At 40.1% G+C, this 21,094-nt stretch overlaps 1 protein-coding gene across 3 annotated transcripts in view; it reads left to right on the forward strand.

Moving 5' to 3' along the window:
• The window catches only part of SCAF4 (SR-related CTD associated factor 4), a 70,826-nt gene that overhangs the window by 47,777 nt on the left and 1,955 nt on the right, over positions 1 to 21,094 (forward strand). For 2 of the 3 annotated variants that reach the window (XM_056109281.1, XM_056109282.1), the window contains exons 13-19: positions 411 to 511; positions 993 to 1,106; positions 1,852 to 2,008; positions 3,886 to 4,043; positions 5,552 to 5,717; positions 5,805 to 5,891; positions 6,049 to 6,240. In XM_056109281.1, the coding sequence (XP_055965256.1) occupies positions 411 to 511; positions 993 to 1,106; positions 1,852 to 2,008; positions 3,886 to 4,043; positions 5,552 to 5,717; positions 5,805 to 5,891; positions 6,049 to 6,240 (975 nt within the window). The remainder of the gene's footprint in view (positions 1 to 410; positions 512 to 992; positions 1,107 to 1,851; positions 2,009 to 3,885; positions 4,044 to 5,551; positions 5,718 to 5,804; positions 5,892 to 6,048; positions 6,241 to 21,094) is intronic. The other variant, XM_056109284.1, reaches the window with a different exon arrangement.

Here is a 21,094-nt window from a genome sequence, read left to right on the forward strand (position 1 = left end):
TACAATACAGACATGAACAAAGTTTTAGGTTTTTATCTGCTTTTAGGCAGCCAAAAAATTACAATACAGAGTACACCAGATACATGAACAACATTTAACACTTGGGCAACATTTTAACACTTGTGTTAAATTTTCTTTGTTCCCAGGCTTCATAGGTGGAAATCTTTAATTTTTTTTAAGGCTGTACTTTTTGTGTTTTAGCTTTTCTCCTTAATCTGTATCTTGTCTTTATTCTGGTTCTGTTACGGTAAGTTAACCACTACCTTGGCTCTAGAATTTTTCAGAACTTCCTGGGATTTGCAACTTGATCTTGTGAAATCAGTGTAATTCATGATTATTTTATGTTAATGCAGTGCTGCTTATTATCAGATCTGTATATTTTCATAACTATAGTTTTATTTTCTTTTTAGTGTGTAGCACTACACTCTGGGTAGGACAGCTGGACAAAAGGACTACCCAGCAGGATGTTGCCAGTCTCTTGGAAGAGTTTGGTCCTATTGAAGCAATTAACGTGAGTGTTTGTTAAATTACTTTAATGACAGTGTGAGTCCATACTTAGCATTCTCTTTAGACTTTTCAATCTTTTTCTTTATTCTTTTGTGTTGTTTTACTTTGAGCCACACACCATCTCACAGGCTATTCAAGGCTCTGGGCTTAGTGGTCTTTTCTGGCAATGTCATAGATTGAACCTGGGCCTTTGCATGCATAGCGTGTGGTCAGCCCACTGAGCTATCTCTTGTACCTAACTTAAAATCTTTTTTCTATAGAAGTATATAGTTATGGAGGAGGTTTGTAGATCAGTTCCTAAATAAATAATAATCAAGATGAACCTTGTATTTCCAATTTGTAGGGTGATTTAATTTTAGGATATAGAGCACATTGTGTCACACACACTGTGTGGCGGGGTGTCTTTTGTTGGAACTTGTTGCTATTTTATCTTGTTGCTTCTTTGATTTAGCTATAATTTGTAATGTTAAATTATTTTGGAGCAGATGATTCCTCCCAGAGGTTGTGCCTACATTGTTATGGTTCATAGGCAAGACGCTTATCGCGCCCTGCAGAAACTGAGCCGAGGAAATTACAAAGTGAACCAAAAATCTATAAAGGTATAATTTTATGTGTTGGTAATTTTTTAAAATGTATTGTTTAGCATATTATTTACTTGGTTAAAAACTACATTCTTGGACTTGGAGAACTGCTATCTCCAAGATATTAACATAATTTGGAATGTTAGGCATGTTGCTTGATTCAAAGTATATAATTTATACTTTACATTGTTAGTAGAATACTTCACCTTGTCAGTTTTTTAAAGTTTCTATATTCCATAATTCATTTTTAAAGCTTGTCATCTCAATTTAAAATTATCATTAAATGTTAGAAAGCTATAGGTCCATGGGAATTTTTCCATTAAGAGACTATAGTCAGTGTTTTCTTAATGTCAGGATATCCTGTTCTACTCTTAGATTATACCACAAAATTTACTGGTCTGGTATTGATGAATTTTTGAAGTATCCACCACGTCTTAAAGTGATCCACAGTATGACGAGTGTACATCCTTTTCAAAGTAATGGATATGAAATAGTCATTTTCAATAAACTGGGTTGAATGGCAAGGGTTATTGGAGGAGTAGGATGCTGATGCCAGTCAAATTTCTATTCTAGGACCAAGTGGGATAAAAGGGTAATCCCTTTCCTGGTGCCAAATAAATACAGCTGTGATACCCAGAAAAAAAGCTAGGCCAGATTCCTTGACCCTTGCTGCCTGAGTCTGATTAGAGGAGTGGTGAGCAGTTCATGCACAGTATATAATAATTTTCCTTGTGTCTTTTCTTTTTAACTAACGGTGAAATAGATTGCCTGGGCCTTAAACAAAGGAATAAAGGCAGATTATAAGCAGTATTGGGATGTAGAACTTGGTGTTACGTATGTTCCATGGGACAAAGTCAAGCCTGAAGAACTGGAGAGTTTCTGTGAAGGAGGAATGTTAGACAGTGATACACTTAATCCAGGTAAAGAAACATTTCATTTCTTTCAAAAATTCATCTATTTTTTGTCAGGCTAATAAAATACAAAGTTTATTCTTTGCACTAGGAAGTAGTTTTTCATATTTTTTTCCCAAGTACCCAATGTTATACACTACGGGTTCAATGGTAAATAACAAATGTGGTCTTGTGCTAGTATAGTTTTTATGTAGTGGACAAATGTAGATATGTATAAAATACTTATTGTGGGGATTTTGTTTTGTTGTTTTCGGTCCTCACCTGGCAGTGCTCAGCGCTTACTCCTTGCTCTGCACTCAGTCATCACTTTCTCACAGGTTCAGGGGACCATATGTGGCCTTGAGTATAAAACCTGGGTTGCCTGCATACATGACAAGTGTTGGGTTTGGGGTCACCCTGACTGCACTCAGGACTTTCTCCTGGTTCTGCACTTAATCGATCACTCCTGGCAGGGACAAATACCAGGCCTAGGTTGACTGTATCTAGGGTAAGCGCCTTACCCGCTCTACTGTCTCTCTGGCTGTGGAAATAATTATTCTAGTAGTTGTTGATAAATCTAGTAGTACTAGAATTTTTTACTGAAAACTATACCATGTCAGATGAATGTCATGGAGCCAGTAAGAGTACAGGATTAAGCTGCATGCCTTGCATGCATCCAACTCTGGTTCTGTCTACTTGGTCACTCCTAGTGGTACTCGTGGGACCCTTTGTGGTACAGGGGACTAAATTAGGGTCTGTCACAGTCAAAGGAAGCACCTCAACCCCCAGTACTTTTTCTACAGCCCAAGAAACCATATATAGGATGAGAAGGTGCCATTATTTGTGATTGAGGGTTTTTAAATACTAGATAAGACAGTGGAATTCCAGTAGGCAGCATTACATTGTATATGGGCATGACCCAGACATTGATAGAATAGAGTACAGGCAAGGAGAACAGAGTCACGGAGTGGCATAGCAGAATGGAGTGCAAGTAGACAGACAAACACTAGCAGAGAGAGGGTTTGAGGGCCAAAGCAAGTGATGCTGACAGTCCCGGTACTTCCTCTCTGTTACATGGTGCTTTCACTTACAAGTTTTGAGGCTAGGTTTCTGCTTAAATGGATATGTATTTTGACCTGTGTGCCAAACTTTCTGGGATATTTTGTCCAGAGTGGAAAGAATTCTTCCTCCCAGGATCTTAAATCCAAACAATAAAAGTTGTGCTTAAGAACATAGACCCTAGGGGCCAAAGCAGTAGTGTAGTGGATTGAATCCAGATTCATTGGATTCACTCCCCAGCATCTCATATTGGTCTCCTGAGCATCGTCAGGAGTAACCCCTGAGCATCTCCAGACGTGACCCAAAAAGACACTCCCCTGCTTACACTAACACACGCACACACACATATACAAATGGAACATAGATTCTAGAGCTATATGTGTCTGGATTCAGTCTTATGCCAGTGGGTATTTGCCCATGGGCAAATTTTCCTATATTGTCAGATAAAATAGAAATAGTATTAGAACCTACTATATTCGGATCGAGAAATAAATATAGTATCCTTAGAACTTTGGGAGTGAGAGAAATACTACAGCAGGTAAGGGTGCTTACCTTGCACTTGGCTGACCTAGGTTTGATCCCCAGTACCCCATATGCCTCCTGAGCTCCGTTGGGTATGGTCCCCAAAGAACAACAAAAAGGCCCTATAATAGAACCTTGGCACCATAGTAAGTGTTCTTTTTTATATTTGCTATTGCTGCTCGTTACTCTAGCTACTGTAAAATAAGCATAGGATTTTCTTCTGAGTTTTATATCCTCAATATTTTAAAAATCCTTTCTAGATTTAAAGTTATAAGCTGAACAGGGTAGACATTTACTATTAAATTACTCTCCTTTAATATCCACAGATTGGAAAGGAATTCCAAAAAAACCTGAAAATGAGGTTGCTCAGAATGGAGGAGCAGAACCTTCTCACACAGAACCAGTATCACCTGTCCCTAAACCTTTACCTGTGCCTGTCCCTCCTATGCCAGTTCCTGCACCTATCACAGTACCTCCTCCACAGGTGAGAATGGGACATTGAAACTTGGAGTGTCTGAAAAGGTGTCTTTGTGATTCTGATTGCAGATACATGTCTAGAATCATATCCAAAGCAAATGGTAACAAAACCAGAATAAATGTTAATCAGTGTTTTGTGTTAAAATATTTTAGGCATGACATGCAAGCAGGTTTCTTATATTTTGCTTATAGTTACCTTCCTCCCCCCTTCCTCCCCTTACTGGGTATTTAGGGACTTTATATGTTGAAGGAACTTGAATTTATTTGTGGTGGGGGCAGGGGGTGTTTCAGCCCAAGCCCAGCAATGCTCGGGGCTTATTGCTGTGACGTCTTAACTGTCTGATGGACTATTGCATTCAGAATTTCTAAAAACCCTGAGTTTTGACAGATGTAAATTGCAGTTCAGTTATGTATAGTCAGTAGTGTGACTTTTGGCAAGTCATTTAATTGTCAGGTCCTCCTGTGAATATGCAAATTCCTTTCCTAAATTTGCCTTGGTATTCTCCCTATATTAGAGTTGTTTTGAGTATTAAATGAGATAATCATGTTTCCTATTGCATGATAAACACTAAATGATTAAAAACTTTTCTGATGAAAATTGCAGATTTTTTGACCTATGGTTTGATGTCATTCTTAGAATTTTCTTTTAGTGCCTTTCTTAGTTTCTCACGTTGAATCCAAATCAGGATAATCTAAGTTATCACAAAAGTGGTTTTCTCAAAGTGAGGGGAATATTACTTAGATAGGAGCTATACATGCGCACCCTTCCACTGCAGGTTCTGGGTAAGCTTGAGTGGATGATATTGCTCTTAAACCTGCTGACATGGGTCAGACCATCTCTAAACTGTAGATACCAGAGTTATTTGAGGTTGCACTTTGCCATTCTACATATTTCGGAAGGCATAAATAGCTTGCTGAAGATCACACTAGTACTCTAGTAGTTCATTGGAGGCCAAGCAGCCTTAGGACCTTGTAGTCTTAACCACTTTTAAGGTACCAACAACTCTCCACATTGACTGATCATACCATCTTAATGATGAAACATTTTATGATCATACTATGTCAGGAGACAAATAATTGTTGGTGAAGTGTGATGTCAGTTTGCTGACATAAAGAACAAAAATATGATTCTTTCATTTGACTTACTCACTTGGTATGTAACTTCACATAAGAACAAATTTGTTTTTTTTCTGTGGAGTTCATGCACAATTCAATCAGCCTAATCAGTGACTGAATAAATACCAGTACTCCTACATTTTAAAAAAAAGAACAATTTTCTTTTTAAGAAATTTTTTCCCAATAAGTATATATTTTGTCTTGGTGGTGTGGGATATGCAGACAAGTTCTTGGGGATCTGAAGCTACTCAACAATGTTGTCAGGACCCACCCACTGCAGTGGTGCTCCTGGGGTCTTGGAGTGCCTGGAGTAGAATTCAGGGTCTTGTGCTTGCCATCCCCGTGAGCTATATTCTGCCCACTGTCACTACGTGGTTTCATTTCTTTTCCTCTCCCTAGGTCCCACCACATCAGCCAGGCCCACCTGTCGTCGGTGCTCTCCAGCCACCTGCTTTCACGCCTCCTATGGGAATTCCCCCTCCTGGCTTTGGTCCTGGTGTCCCTCCTCCACCACCACCTCCACCATTTTTGCGCCCAGGATTTAATCCAATGCATTTGCCACCAGGTACACTAAGTTGTTTGAGATGGCAATCTTTAAGAGCCTGAAATGAAATAACACTCCAGTAAGTTGACAGTATTTTTCTTATTCTAGGTTTTCTCCCTCCTGGACCCCCACCTCCTATAACTCCACCAGTATCCATTCCTCCTCCTCACACTCCACCAATAAGCATCCCAAACTGTAAGCATGTTTTTCCTTTGTGTTCACTTGCCCGCTGGAGTTGAGAGTAGGAGGGAGATTTGGGCCGATAATAAGGTCCATAGTATATACGGCAAAATAATGTTGACCAGGGAGATAATTATTCAGCTTCACATGTTGATGTAATTATATTCCTTAGCCACTATCGCTGGTATAAATGAAGACACTACAAAAGACTTATCTATTGGAAATCCCATTCCAACAGTGGTATCTGGGGCTAGAGGAAACGCCGAGTCTGGTGACAGTGTGAAAATGTATGGCTCTGCCGTGCCACCTGCCGCACCCACGAATCTGCCTACCCCTCCTGTAACCCAGCCTGTTTCACTTCTTGGTAAGTTAATTTTTATATCATTGGTTTATTTCCCCCACAAGTTAGCTTTTTTGAAAGTAGCTCTGCTAATTGTGGTAAAATGCTTTCTGAGATTTTTCTTTGAGGAAATTCTTCCTCTTCCTTTGTCTCAAGATACAGTAGACCATGAGACAACTTGAAAGATGAAATCAAGTTGGTTCTGAATAGGAGATTGGAATTGCATGCCTTAGTTTGATCTTGAAAAGTGATTAATCTCTATGCGAAAGAATAGGTAGAAAGCTCCTAATTACCAAAATTCTTGATCTTCTATATTTCTTTGATATGAGAAATTTTTTTTGTCTGTACCAATTTTTACATATTTAAAATGCCCCTGGAGTTTCATAATGTTCTCTGAGCTAGAAAGAAGTGATGTTAGCTATGTTGCAAGAAATGGCTTTGTGATCTGAGTGACATTTTGCAGTCTGGGGCAATGCTTTCTCCCAACCCTTCAGTTTCTCCTTTATGGATTTTTATCTGTTGAGCTCCATTTTCCAGCTATATAGTCAAGGAAAGTATGGTTGACTTTACATGCCTAAGAGGCCTTGCCTTTGCTTGAATTACTAATGAATAATATTGTTTACTTCTTAACAAATAGCCATCTTTTAAATTAATAAATTTTTATTTCTGAATTGGTGCTTCCAAGTGTAACACTTGAATTTCCTAGTGAATAGTTAGTCATCTTTATTTATTATGATATTCTAGTCCTGTAAGCCCACTGTATTTTTCAGAGGTGTATTTGTGTGCATGTTTGCTTCCATAATCTTAGTGTTTTTTTTCTAGGAAAGAGCATATTGATTGCATTTGAGAAGTAGGGTTTTGGGGCATTGGTTTGTGATGTAGGGCTTTTACTTTCCATCTTCACCTGTTGGAAATTTTTACTTTGTGCATGTACTATATATACATAATAAAAATTTGTTTTTAAATGGCATGCTGTCTTCTACCCTCTCCAAGACTGAGCTTAGCCTTACAATAAACTTGAATTTTACTTCTCTTAGTACACGGACTGGGTAAAATTGGCACAAGTAATATAGCAAAGTAGTCATCATCATGATGGGAAATGGTTTAATAAGGGTGTGTTCAATAGATCTCTGTCCTAACAAATCATATGCTAGATGGAGCTGGAAAATATTAACATCTTCAGGGAGATCACTTTTTCTATCTCTCCCGTTTGAAATAAGATCATTGCACAGCACAGAATAATCTTGAGCCTTAGAGAATTTCTGATCAATGCCATTCCTTCACTTCATGCCCACACCCCTGATTATGAATTCTCTTTGAAATGAAATTAGCCTCCATGGATTATAGACCAGCTGCAGTTAAGAAAGCCTGTGTATATTATGCTGCCTACCTTGGCTTAGTAGAGTCCTTGAGGGAACAAAGATGTCATCGTCTCCAAGAGTTTAATAGTCATTACTTTCAAAATTCTTGACGAAACAGACAGAAACTGTCTCTGATTTAACACTTCAAACTCAAAAATTCTGCCATTTATTTCACATCACTACTGTAGTATGTGATTTAAGTCTATCCAACACATGAAACAAACGACAGGCGAACATATGGTGAGCGTGAAAAATTAACTGGATAAGCTAAGCACTTCTAGGGGGAAAAATTAAGTATTTTAACATTTGTCATTACCTGGCATTTCATTGGATCCCCGTCTCCCTAGAATGGAAGCTCCAGAAGAGGTATATTTGCTTTATGAGTGAGTGTATGGGTGATGGATGGATGGTTAGTTGGCTGGTTATCATTGCAGAGGTGTTTATATCCTTATTATCTTTGTCCATAATTATTGATGCAAAATTTAGGAATATAAGGCTATTTCAAATCTGAGAGGTTAAAATTTGGCTTAGCATTAAAAAACACTTAGAACTAAAGTGCAGTATTTCAGTTCCATTTATGATTTTAGCCTTCTGTCTGGGCCCAAGTTTCCGAATATCAAGCTTGTACCAGTGGGATGGACATTGCAGATAGTAGCCTTGGCTCCTGTGCCCCAGCTCTGCTGGGGGTTGATTCTTTTTACCAAGAAACCACTTGCATTCCTTCTCTTAGAAATCCTGAAGAGAATAATCAGGGAATTTGAGAAGTGATTTTTGAATGTCTGTAAATAAAGGAGGGTTTTTCAAAAATCCAAACCTAGCCTTATTATTTTGGTAAAAGAATAAAGTAATCATGTGCCATAAGTAGCTACAGCTCTGAAGGATGGGTGGTAAGGGATGTTCTGGCTGTTAGCCACAGAGTGGAGCAGTAGAACTCTGAAGTTGTTTCCAGGTTTCCCCTGGGTGCTTCAGTGTTTCCTTTTATGATAACAAAAAGAAGTGTTTTGTTGCCCTGGGTAAATTCCAACCTAAACCTCTATACTCAACTTCAGTTTATTTGTAAATAAAGGATATTCCACGCTAGGAATGATTCAGTGGGTTAACACTTAAAAAAAAACAGCTGCTGCGGGGCTTGCCATGGAGTCAGCATTCAGTGAATTGGTGGGACGGGTAAGGAATCGTAGATATGTTTGGAATACCTCAAGAAGAACGTTTTTATTTGTAATTCTAAAATGGTTAATTTAACTATGATTTGGGTTTTACCTTTTATTTAAACCATATGCAGAGGAAGCAGACTTTTTAGGGAGGGGAAGTCTTAGTTGCCTCAAGTATTTTTATGATAGGTTAGAGTGGATATAATAAGTTCGCACATTTATGTGTCATCAGTCGACTTACTGAGAAAATACATTGGTCATAGTGATTTTAGTTAAATAGTTTAACATGAAGTATGTCTTTTTACCTATAAATGATACTCAGCTTTCTTACAATGGAAGGTTAATACGTCACTGAGACTTAACTGTGTTCTTGTACCTTAATCTCTGAAATGTGACAGTGACATTGTTAAAATACCAAGAGCTAAACAGATGTTCAACAGATCTCCCAAAATTCTAGAGTGAGTCTTAATTATACTTGTAGGGGTCTAAGGGGTGTTCTAGGTACGTTTGGTTTAAAGAATTTTTTGAATGACAGACTTCAGTGTGCCTTATTTTGTTAATGATGATGATCTACGTCTGTGATTGGACTGGGGCCTGAGGTGGCCCGCATTGCCAAATTTATTGATAATTGTACCTCCATTGGGGGGTATTATTTGAGTAACTGATATTTTAAAAAGTATCATTTATTTGATGCACAGTAATAATTCATCATTACGTGGTCTTAAAATTCTTTAGTAACTTGCACTCCAAAATAACTAGCAGGACAATGGTGATTTCGTAAAAACTAAAGGAACAGTCTACAGTTGTTGATCCTTTAGGAGAGAAGGAATATTAAAGATACAACAATTCAGCTTTTTCTCTTTACTGTTTAAGTGTATGTACTTTATAAAGAATTTGTATTCCATGTATCTAATATGATGTAAAGCTTATTTTTATTAAAAATTTATTGTAAATGTGGATTTGGGTTACTTCAGTGTTCTAAACAATAAAAAAAAATACACCAAAAAATGTTTGTTTGTGTTACGTATCTCTATTCTGTTACACTATATCCAGAATACCCTTTAAAGGAAAAATATGCTAAGTTGGATTCAGTCCTTCTGTGGAAAATTAAAGCTGCTTCTCTTGCCAAATACATTTATTCATTTTCAGTATGCAAAGATTCTCACCATTTTGTCACACTGCCATAGATAATGGTGAAATCGATGACTGAGAAAGGGGTATTTGTAAGATTGCTTCCTGAAATTTGTTACTAAAGATGGAAAACAGAAGCCATAAATTGGTGATTTGCAGGTTGTTATTAGACAGTAATACATACTTCAAGCTTACTCTTTACACATACCTGCATGGCCTCACTTTGAGTTGATGTTTAAGTTGATGTTCCCAGATGTGGACACAGGAAATTTATGGACAGAATTGGTTTGTGGATATTTAAACAGGTGGTTTTCTCTTATGCAATATTTAATAATACTTAAAACTTCCTAGATGATTAGCAATTTCACTGTTCAGTAATTACTTTAAAACTGGTGTTTGTTTTGTGGTTTCACTTAGTTTTGAATTTCTGTTTACAAAATTTTTGTTTCTTAATGTGTTTAGTAACTTCTAACAGTGTTTCAATTAGACCATAAGAGCACCAGTCTGTTAGTATAAATAACATTCAAAGGAAACCTGTAGATAATTCTAAAAAGTCTAGGATCTTTCCCATGATGTCTGATGAATTTATATGCATTATTATTTAAAAACTTAATTAAAAAATTTCAAATTTAAAATAATAATTAAAAATATTTAATTTAAACAATATTTTTTAAATACTGTATTTCAGTATTTTTTAATCGTGAACTTGAATGTGTTATTATAGTAAATAAGAGGGCTTTATGAGGTGTTTGATTAAGTACCTCCAAAAACCTGTTGACTTTGCTTATTCTCAAAAAGTGCTTCACAGTGGGGCTGGGGTGATAGTACAGTGGATAGGCATTTGCCTTGTACTTGGCAGACCCAGGTTTGATTCCCAGCATCCATATGGTCCCCTGAGCACCGCCAGGAGTAATTCCTGAGTGCACAGCCTAGAGTATCACTGCATCTCCGGGTGTGACCCAAAAAGAAAAAAAAAGAAAGTGCTTCACTTGGAAAGTTTTTAAATATTTGGTACTTTAAAAATACTGCTTTATTATTATTCCATTGGTATTTCATAATAGAAATGGTTCTCAAATAGTCACCAGTGTGTCTTCACCATAGTATTATTCTGTGGAGCTTATGTGTAATTAGCAGTAATAACTCCACTACTAATGTTTTCCTTGGATATGAATTTCTGTGTGAATATACTTATCCTCTCAGAAGATGAAGCACCTCAGACCCAAGGAAGGGCTTCAGCAAAAACTTGAAGCCACTTAAAACACATTGTCTCCATCTCCTGAGCTTCTGAGCCTGCAGAATTCCAATCTTAAAAGTGTCCTCTGAGTGTAAATCTCTCTTGGATAGCCACGTTTGGGGCCTTGAGAAAGGTGGGAGGGCCAAAAACTCTGGACTCTAGGTCATTTTTGATTGACAAAGATTGCTGTGACGAGTTTCAGGTAAGATTTTTTTTTTCCCCAGCTAACAAATTTCCTACAGGAATGTTAGGCTATATAGTATACTCCAAACCTTTTTTGACATAAATAGTAAAATTCTTAACTAAACCATGGCTCATTTTGCCAAATAAGAATTTAAAAATTCTGCAAAGCATCTACAAATAAACTACTGGAAATTAATAAGACAAGACTCATTGAACATTATTTTGTAAAATAGAAGATGAACAATGGGATTGGAGTTTGCCTCACATATAGCTGACCTGGGTCTGATCCCTGGCATCTCCAGGAGTAATTCTTGAGCTCAGATTCCTGAGTAAGTCCTGAGTACCACTGGGTGGCCCCGAAACCAAAAAATTAAAAAGATGAACAAATTATTTTAAAGAGATCATTGATTTCTGATTTCCTTTTGAGAGTCTGGTTTTTTATGTACTAAGACATATTTTGTATATCATTATTAAAAACCTCATTTCTCAAAGATACCTTGCAATACGCATACTATTATGTGTAATTTCAGCGTACGATGCAATTTTTTTAAAGCTCTTAAAGCATTATTAAAATTTTATTGTTTTTGGGACCACACTGTGTGGTGTTTGAGAGCCGCTGTCTGCTCAGGGGGTCACTCTTAGTGGTGTTCAGAGTGTTTTACTCAACCAAAATGAGTCCCATGAAGGCCCGGAACTAATTCATCTCCCCAAAGCTCCTACTCTAAAAACAGTTGTATCCTAAATGTTTATTGGTGGGTCTAGACAAAAACAAGTACACTTATGGGTTTGTGCTCATAGTGAATTTTTTTTTTGGCAATCTAAAACAATACTAGAAGTGTGTGAACATGCATGTACACACATACCACGCATACCTATGCCTCGCTGTATCAGGTCACTGATGGGAGAACAAAGGTGAATTAGAAGATTTTATTTTGGAGTTGTGCGAAAGGCCATGGTGACAATTTTGGGGGGTCAACCATCTTTTTAAATGGAACTGTGACTAGTATTGAAAGATTATAAAAGAAAATTGCAACTCTGAAAGTTTTTTACTTAAAAAAAAACAGTTAAAGTTTTAGATCTTCATAGGTTTACAGTGGAAGACTCATCACCCTGGGGGAGAAACCTGGACCGAGTAACCTCTGCTCCTTCCCACTAGAGGAATCTTCTTGATGCATTTGGTTATCATTTGTTAAGGCATTCAGTGTGTTTTTTCAGTACTATGTGCACTGCCCCTTTCTGGGTCCTAATTATATCTAAATGAACAAGGCCTGTCACGGAACTTGTGTTTCAGTGTAGACTGAAATATTGAGTCATCTACTAACGGGCTATCCTATATATAATGAGTTGCTGTAAACTTGAATGTAGTATTCTGGAGTGTCTAGTATAGGTAGACTTAGAAAATAAGTAAATAGTCTCATGTAGAGAGATACTCCCATAGTGAGAGTAAAGCAAATAAGAGATTGGAATGTCTCACGGAATGTGCTATTTAAGTTTTTTTCATCATTTTGTGTTTGAAACCACACCTGGCTGTGTTCAGAGCTTAGTGCTGGGTCTGCGCTAAGGGATCCTTCCTGGCAGATTCAGGACCACGTCGGGTGCTGAGATCTAATTTGGGTCAACCACATACAAAACGAGCACCCGGCTCATTGTTCTATTGCTCAGGTCCAGAATGTGCTATAAATAGGATATCCAGGGGTGTAATATGGAAATAATTTTCAGTTAAAGAAAAATCAAGACGGTTGGAATTTACAAACTTGACATGTTAAAAGGAATATAGTGAATTTGATATGAGTGAGAAAAGGGAAGAAAGGAAGTGGTCGCTGAGTACAAAAAGATGTGTTTTGAGCAATGTTCATGGATTTGTGTGGATTTTAAAGGGATTTCTATGGCTATTAATATGATAAAAACTATAGACATAAGTAAAATGGTTAGACTAACTTGATTCGCCCGTGGTGCATAGGATTAAAGGTAATAGGCACGGCTTGGTACAGAGGTGGTAAGTACTGGATTCTAAATAGATCACAAAGATGAGAGCGTTCTTTTAGAATTGCCATATTTATGGGATGTGAGAAGTCAGGAATGGCTAAGCTTTGGGCATGAGCAACTGATATAATGTAATTTCCATTCCTGAGACCTTCAGGGAGAACAGACTATCAAACTTAAACCACTGGGTTTTATTGTTTTTTTTTTTTAACTGATATTCAGGTATAGTTGTCAGATAATATTTAAAGCCACTGGAGCTTCCTAGATTACCAGATAAATGTAATTAAAAGTCAGTAATAATGCCAACAGTTTATCATACTGACACAGTTCCATATGATATGCACTCTTCTAAGGGATTTGTATAGGTTGGTTATTTAACCTGAGGTGTGACACTTCAGTATTGGGAGATGAACCCATCAAGAGCTAACTGCCCAATGGCCTAACTCCATAATGGCCAAGCCAGACTTGAACATCACTTTCCTGCAATGCCTTTGTTTTAACTACTATTCTCTACTGTCCAGTCAACAGAGAGTGCTGTACTGGCGCCACCAGTAGGCTAGGAGAGAGATAACCAGGTAGAAACACTAACGTTGATGCCAGTAGGCTAAGGAAGCGCTAAGATATGCCAGTGGATTTGGCACAATGAAGGCTGTGGGCTGACTCTGAGTAAGAAGTAGTTGCATTGGAATGAACTGATTGTATGAGAACAGAATGAGAGATGAAGAAAATGGGAGATTGGAGCTGGAGCCTTGCATCTGACCCAAAAGACCCTTGTTCAATTCCTGGCATTCCGTATGGTCTCCTGAGCCCTGCCTGGAATATCCCAGGAGTAAGTCCCAAGCATAGCCGGGTGTGGTCTGGAATAAAAAAGGGGCGGGGGAAGAAAATCTGAGATGTATTATATATAGGGGATGGTAAATGGGGTAGTCCTTGAAAAGAGGTGGATTCTATTCAGTCATCAAAAAAATATACCACCTGTTACTGGCATTGCCGTTTGTGGGGAAAATGTACAAGAAGGGGGTCCATGGGGTTGGAGGGATATTACAGCAGGCAGGGCACTTGCCTGGCTTGTGACTGACGCAGGTTTGATCCCCAACACCCTCTGTGGCCCTTTGAGCCCTGACTAGAGTAAACCTGAGCACTACTGGGTATGGCCCAAAAGCCAAAAGAAAAGTTATTTCTCAATTTGAACTCCATTAGGCGAGATCATGAGTTCAGGGTTTGAATAAAAGAACTTCGCTATTGGAACACATTTTCAATAATGGATGCTCCAGGTCCACTAGTATGTTTAGTGGTAGGTTGGGGGTTGAAAAAGGATGCATGAAGACTTGTTCTGATGGTAAGCCAGCTAGGATAAATAAAACATGATGCTGTCCTTTGAAGAGGAAATGAAGCCCTGGTGTGTGTGGTACGTCTACAACATGGATAAAAGAAGAGATGCACAGTCAAAAAGGGGTCACAAAGGGTGACATGGATTCCATTCTTATGAAATGTTCAGCAGAGATGAATGTAGAGACCAAATATGTGATCCTTTGGAGGTGAGGGAAAGGGGGGGTTGGGGAGTATTAATGGAAGGGGGACTCTGGTTTTTGAGTGACGAAAAATGAGGTTGATCTTGATGATTGTCAACTCTGAGTATATTAAAAACCATAAGTTATATGGGTGGATTGCAAGCTGTATATTTTCACACTGAAGTTCTAAACACAACATGGAGAGGGGGTTAGGAAGGAACATTAACATGTGAACTAGATGTCTAGGAACATATGATTTGACTTAAAATTGAATTGCTGGGGGGGGGGGGGCTGGAGCGATAGCACACTGGGCCGACCCAGGTTGATTCCCAGCATCCCATATGGTCCCCTGAGCACCGCCAGGGGTAATTCCTGAGCCAGGAGTGACCAAATAGATATAGATATAGATATATTGAATTGCTGGGTGATAGTTAAGGTGTGAAGGAGCTCGTCTTACACACAACTGTCTGGCACCACATAAAATCTTTTAATCATTGCCAGGTGGGTCACCACCAGCGGAGCTCAGGTGACCCCAAAACCAAAAAAAAAAAATTTTGCTCTCCTGATTTAGTGATCGCCTGTGGCTATAGTTAAACATTTTAAAATAGTATTTTGATAGGATCCGGAACAACAATACAGTGGATAGGCTCCTTGATGTGTGCGGCAGGCCCAGGTTCTGTCCCTGGCATCCCATATTGTCCCTTGAATACCAGGGGGTGTCACACACACAATATTTTGATAGGGGTCACACAGATGGGGTTTGGTACAGTGCCAGTGATTGAACTCTTTCCACATTCTGTTCCTGGACTTTTATCACCTGGTGCTCTGCCTGACCCTTTACTTAGAGTCTGTACTGGGGAGGATCCTCCACCCCCCACCCCATCCACATATTTGTATAAATTAGGTAAGAGACTTGCCGTTAAAACTGGGGGCTTTCCGGTAACTGGTGAGAGATAACCGTGGACTCCAAGCCAGGTAAGAAGAAAAGTAAAGAGATAAAGGGCATTAGTGGCCAAGTCCTCATGAGTTTAAAGACTCCTGGAAAGAAGGTCAGATGCAGGCGTATCCGTAGATGAGAATTTGGAAGTGATCTCTTTTTTTTTTTTTTTTTTGGTGATGAGAGGTCCAAGTGCGAGTGGCTATACTAGACTGGAAGCAGGATCTCAGCCAAAGAACAGTTGATGACAACCTTGCCCCTTTAGATGGCCCCTTCCTTTCCATTTCCCTTCTCTTTGCACATAGTAAGCCCTTGCTTATTCTCCAGTGGTCTTGCATAGATTCACACGCTCTGAAAGCTCCCAACTCATTTAACTGGTCACTCCTCTAATACTTGAGACCTTCAGTGACTTGGTCTCCTGACCGTACTCTGGGGTCTTGGACAGGGTGCACCTCTATTAATCTGGCATACTCTCAGCAGCCCTTCTAATGTCCGTGGCTACCTGTTGGCTCGCCTAATTCCTGTTTGCTGTTAATTTAGGCAGTGTGTGTGTATTTTCTAGGGATCCGCCCTACGTCTTGTGCATGCATGGCATTGCATTTACCATTGCACCATATCAAAAGGCTTGTTCCAGCTCGCTAAAGAGAGCTTTCTCAAAGTCTCTTCCCTTTTTTGTTTTCTCTGTTGTCTGGGTAAGTTAATACTTCTTCAGGCTCACTGTGTCTGAAAGTCTCAGTATGTATAAAGTCTTTGTACATTTTTCCCTCAGGTCCAGACCTCTTCAGATCAATATTACTACTTAAAATCGATTACAAATCATTTTTCCCTGGGGCTGGAGCTATAGCATAGCAGGTAGGGCGTTTGCCTTGCACACGGCCAACGATTTCCAGCAACCCGTATGGTCCCCTAAGCACCACCAGGAGTAATTCCTGAATGCAGAGCCAGGAGTAACCCCTGTGCATTGCTGGGTGTGACCCAAAAAAATCATGTTTCCCAAATGTTCCTCTTAAATTTGCGTTGCTTTGATTTCTTTACTGGCATTGGAAGTGGAGAGTGTGTTCTTGTGTGTTGTCAGTCCTCTGCACCAAATGTCTTCAATCCGTGGCAGCTGTTATAGCTCCTCTGTTTCACTTTTCTCACTTGACCTTAGGTGCTCTGGGTGAGAGCTGATTTATTCTCCATTGCCTCCACACCCCCTTCCTTTCCAGCATCCTCTTAAGCTAAAAGGGTCAAAGATATCGTAGTATTTTTCTCCTCCCTTTAGGTTAAAGCTCCTGTTCCCATTCTCCAGGCTTAGAAGACCTCTGAATTGATACAGCCCAATTCCTTCATCACAGGAGCCAGCGTTTCTTTTAATGGATAATATGTATTCATGCAAACCTGGCTGCTTCATTAGTAAGCCTCCTCCTCTGTAGTCCAAAGGACATTCTGTTCTCAGGACAACACCGCATCCGGAATGCTATTCCTTTCTTCTACTGGCTTCATGTCCCTTCCCTTGATACCCAACTCAGACATCCCTCGGATTTCACCTCCTTTCCCATTTTAGTTCATCCCTGCTCTTACAATAATTTAGTTGTCTCTTTCTACAGGATTCTGGACTGTTGGGAGGAAAGAACTTTTTCCAAGCTTTGTATCCGCACATTAAATGTTTATATTAATTCATTTTAGGAGTAGGTCTTCATTTTTAGTTAGAAAACAATATTGTACATCATACTTGTAATGTCTGAATGCCCTTTAGATCTCGTTTATTCACTATTTAGTTCATGTGCATAGTAGGTTTGTTTATTGGGGGTATTTGGGTGCTGTTACTGGGGGTATTTGGGAACGACTACTCCCAGCTCTGTCCAGGCGTCACTCCTGAGTGAGACTAAGGGATCGAGCTGGAGTGGCCACATACAAGGCAGGCAAATACTATTTCTCCAGCCCAAAACTTTTCTTAATAGAAATTAGAACATCTCTACTTATCAAAGGCTTGTGCCACTGTATAGGGTTTTTTTTTAATATACTAGTATAAAAGCAATACATACTCATTGTAAAAAGAAATATCATTAACTATGTATGCATATATACATAAATGCTACAGATCAGAAAAGAAACCACCGCTGAGGATCGCAGTGATAGTACAGCGGGTAGGGTGTTTGTCTTGCACGTGGTCAACCCGGGTTTGATCCCTGGCATCCCATATGGTAACCCCTGAGCATTGCCGGGTGTGACCCAAAAAAAAAAAAACCTCTTGTCTGAGCGCAAATCTATAGGGGATATTTTGCCAAGGATTTTGAAATTTTGGTTGGTGGTTTTGGCCCCACTTGAGGGTGCTTGGAGAGGACCCTGGGGTGCTGGAGACCAAACCCGGGCCTTCTGCACACAAAGGTATATGCTGTAGTCCTTGCAGCCATTTTTCTGCCCCAAGGAATCTTAAATTTTGCTGGTTCTAACAGCACATAAGGAAGATCCATTTATATACGAGTCAGGTAAGGAATTTGTATAAATAAATCCCAAATATAAATTTTCGCATGGATAGAATAAATATTTCTTTATTAAAATGTGCTTTAGGGGCTGGAAATAGAGTACCTCGTGTATAACACTCGCATTTCACATGTCAGACCCAGGTTTGATCACTAGCACCTCATGTGGTCTCCCGAGCCAGGAGTGATTCCTGAGTGCAGAGCCAAGATAAGGCCTGACCACTGCTGGGTGTGACCCCAAAAGATAAAAGTGGGCTTTAGTGCTGGAGAAGACATGGCATACTTTGCATGCAGGAGGCCTGAGTCCCACCCCAACACCACCAGAGGTGTTCCCCCCAACAAAGTACTTTAAAGGAAGTTTAACTGACTGCACTATAAGCACTGTAAGTCCATCTGTAAGTACCCTCCCCCACATAGGATGCATTGTAGCTCTGTCCTCCCATTGTTCATCTATTTGCTTGAGTGGGCACCAGTAACATCTCATCACAAATTGTGAGACTTGTTATTACTATTTTTGGTATATTGAATACTTCACGGGTAGCTTGCCAGACTTTGCTGTGCAGGCGAGATACTCTCGGTAGCTTGCCGGGCTCTCCGAGAGGGGTGGAGGAATCGAACCTGGGTTGGCCGCGTACAAAGCAAACACCCTACGCGCTGTGCTATCGCTCTAGCTCCTAAACAGGATACGGATATCAAAGTAATGTCCTTCAGTGCTGCCTTTATTTTATAAACTCTTGCCCATTTGATCTCTTCTGGACAACATTCAGGGTGCTTCTGCCATGTTTTGTTGCTAGTTGCAGAGCCACTCATCAAAATTGGGAATCAGCCCACCATTTCCCATTGTTTTCTCTAAAAGGTGCCTGAATTTTAACAAGATAATTTGAACTTCTTCCTTTGTCATTTTGCTTGTGTTACTGCCGATTTTGCCAGTGGTCCCATAAATAGCCACTCGATGTACCACACTGACCTCTAAAATACAGTATGAACAATGGCCCTTTAGCCTTCGAAGTCTAAGAGGAAAATCAACTCTATATATCACTTCTTTGGAAAACTAAAGGCGTACATTTTAGGTTGCTTTCCATTTGATTTGAAGTCCACAGTTGTTGGAACCATGCTACAAGTTCTTTTCAGTGTGAGAGCAAGGATGTGACTTAGGTGCTTGTGTTAGATACCCATTAATATTCTCTAAAGGTTCCAATTGGCCACAGACAGTTTCCATCCGGTACTAGACTATAAGTCATGATTCTGTGTATATCACCTGAAAATTTCCTCCTTTTTTTGAGGGAGCACTCTGTCTGGGGGTCAGACTGCTCAGTGGGCTATGCAGTGCCGAGCATCACACCCAGGGGTTCTAGCATACAAAACGTGGTCAGCCCTTTGAGCCGTGTCTCTGGCTGTGAGATTTTCCTAAAAATGGAGAGAACTTATGAAAGGGGCCTGGTTTTTGCTGATTTCACACATTTCACATTTTCTGGCTTTTCACGTTAGCAGTAAGAGTTTCTCCCCCTGCCCTGGGAGCCAGTGTGTGGACATTCTTCCCAACTACACAAGTGCTTGACTTTGAGGGTGTGGGTGGGGAGTCCTTTGCTCGAGGTAAAGGCCCTCCCGTTGATCATCGATTTGCTCGAGCGGGCCCAGTAACGTCTCCATTGGAGACTTTGTTGTTACTGTGTCTGGCATATCGAATACTCTCGGTAGCTTGCCGGGCTCTCCAAGAGGGGCGGAGGAATCGAACTCGGGTCGGCCATGTTGGCTGCGTGCAAGGCAGACGCCCTACTCGCTGTGCTATCGCTCCAGCCCCCAGGGGAGTCCTTTATGAGATATTAATGATTAGAATTTTAGACCCTATGTTTCTGCATATTTTTAATGTTGTATTTCATATCCTTCGAAAGAATGTGAGACATCATTTCATCTCTTACGTATGTGCTATGTCAGTGCTTCTATACCAGGAGCCAAACCTCTGCCCACACCTCCTGTGGGCCCCCAAGATATTCCAAGGAGGCTCAGATGAAAATTGTAAGTGGGCACAAGACTGGGGAGCCAGTCAGTAGGATAGAGGAGGGGAGGACAGGAAGGGGTCCAAGAGGGACATGGTCCAGAAAAGGTAGAGTCAAACACTGTTTGACTCCTCACCCTTAGGTACTTTGTCCCATTGACTGTCAGGTAAATGGTATCCCCATTTCTGAGGCATGAGTTCAGGATCACCCCTGTGTGAAGTTGTATTTTACCAGTTTTAATCAAGCATTCTGACGAGGTTGGGGGGTCAGAGGGAGACACCTGGTGGTGCTCAGGACTTATTCCTGGCTCTGCTCTCCAGGATCACTCTTGAAGGGCTCTGGGAACCCGCAAGGCAAGCACCCTACCCGCTGTACTCTCTCTCCAGCCCCCAAAAGACGGTCTTCTGGGGCTGGAGCAATAGCACAGTGTGTAGGGCATTTGCCTTGCACACGGCTGACCCATGTTCAATTCCCAGCATCCCATATGGTCCCCTGAACACCATCAGGAGTAATTCCTGAATGCATGAGCCAGGAGTAAACCCCTGTGCACTGACAGGTGTGCCCCCCCCCAAAAAAAAATTGTTCTTTTGGCTACTGTCCACTAACTATGAGAATGTTGCAGTCACAGAACAGATTGGGCTACATACTTGGAGCTGTAGGTATTGATGCTGATATTTCTTGTTTCATCACCTTGTTGATTCTACGGAAAATCTAGAAACTAGCAGGAGTTGTTAGATGTTTGCTAATGTAAGTTGTAGGAAGAGCTCCAGGCAGTAAATAAAGGCACCACGGTGGGTATGGGGGGGTTACAGCATGCGGCCAGTCTTAGTGTCCCAGGTTTCACACTCAAACAGTGCCAGGCGAGAGGACACATGTAGCCATTTGCTCGCAGCCCTTGCATATTCTGGCAGTGCTGAAACATTTC

Source organism: Sorex fumeus, unplaced genomic scaffold (genome assembly GCF_029834395.1).
Source record: "Sorex fumeus unplaced genomic scaffold, SorFum_2.1 ptg000265l, whole genome shotgun sequence".
Taxonomy (NCBI): Eukaryota; Metazoa; Chordata; class Mammalia; order Eulipotyphla; family Soricidae; genus Sorex; species Sorex fumeus.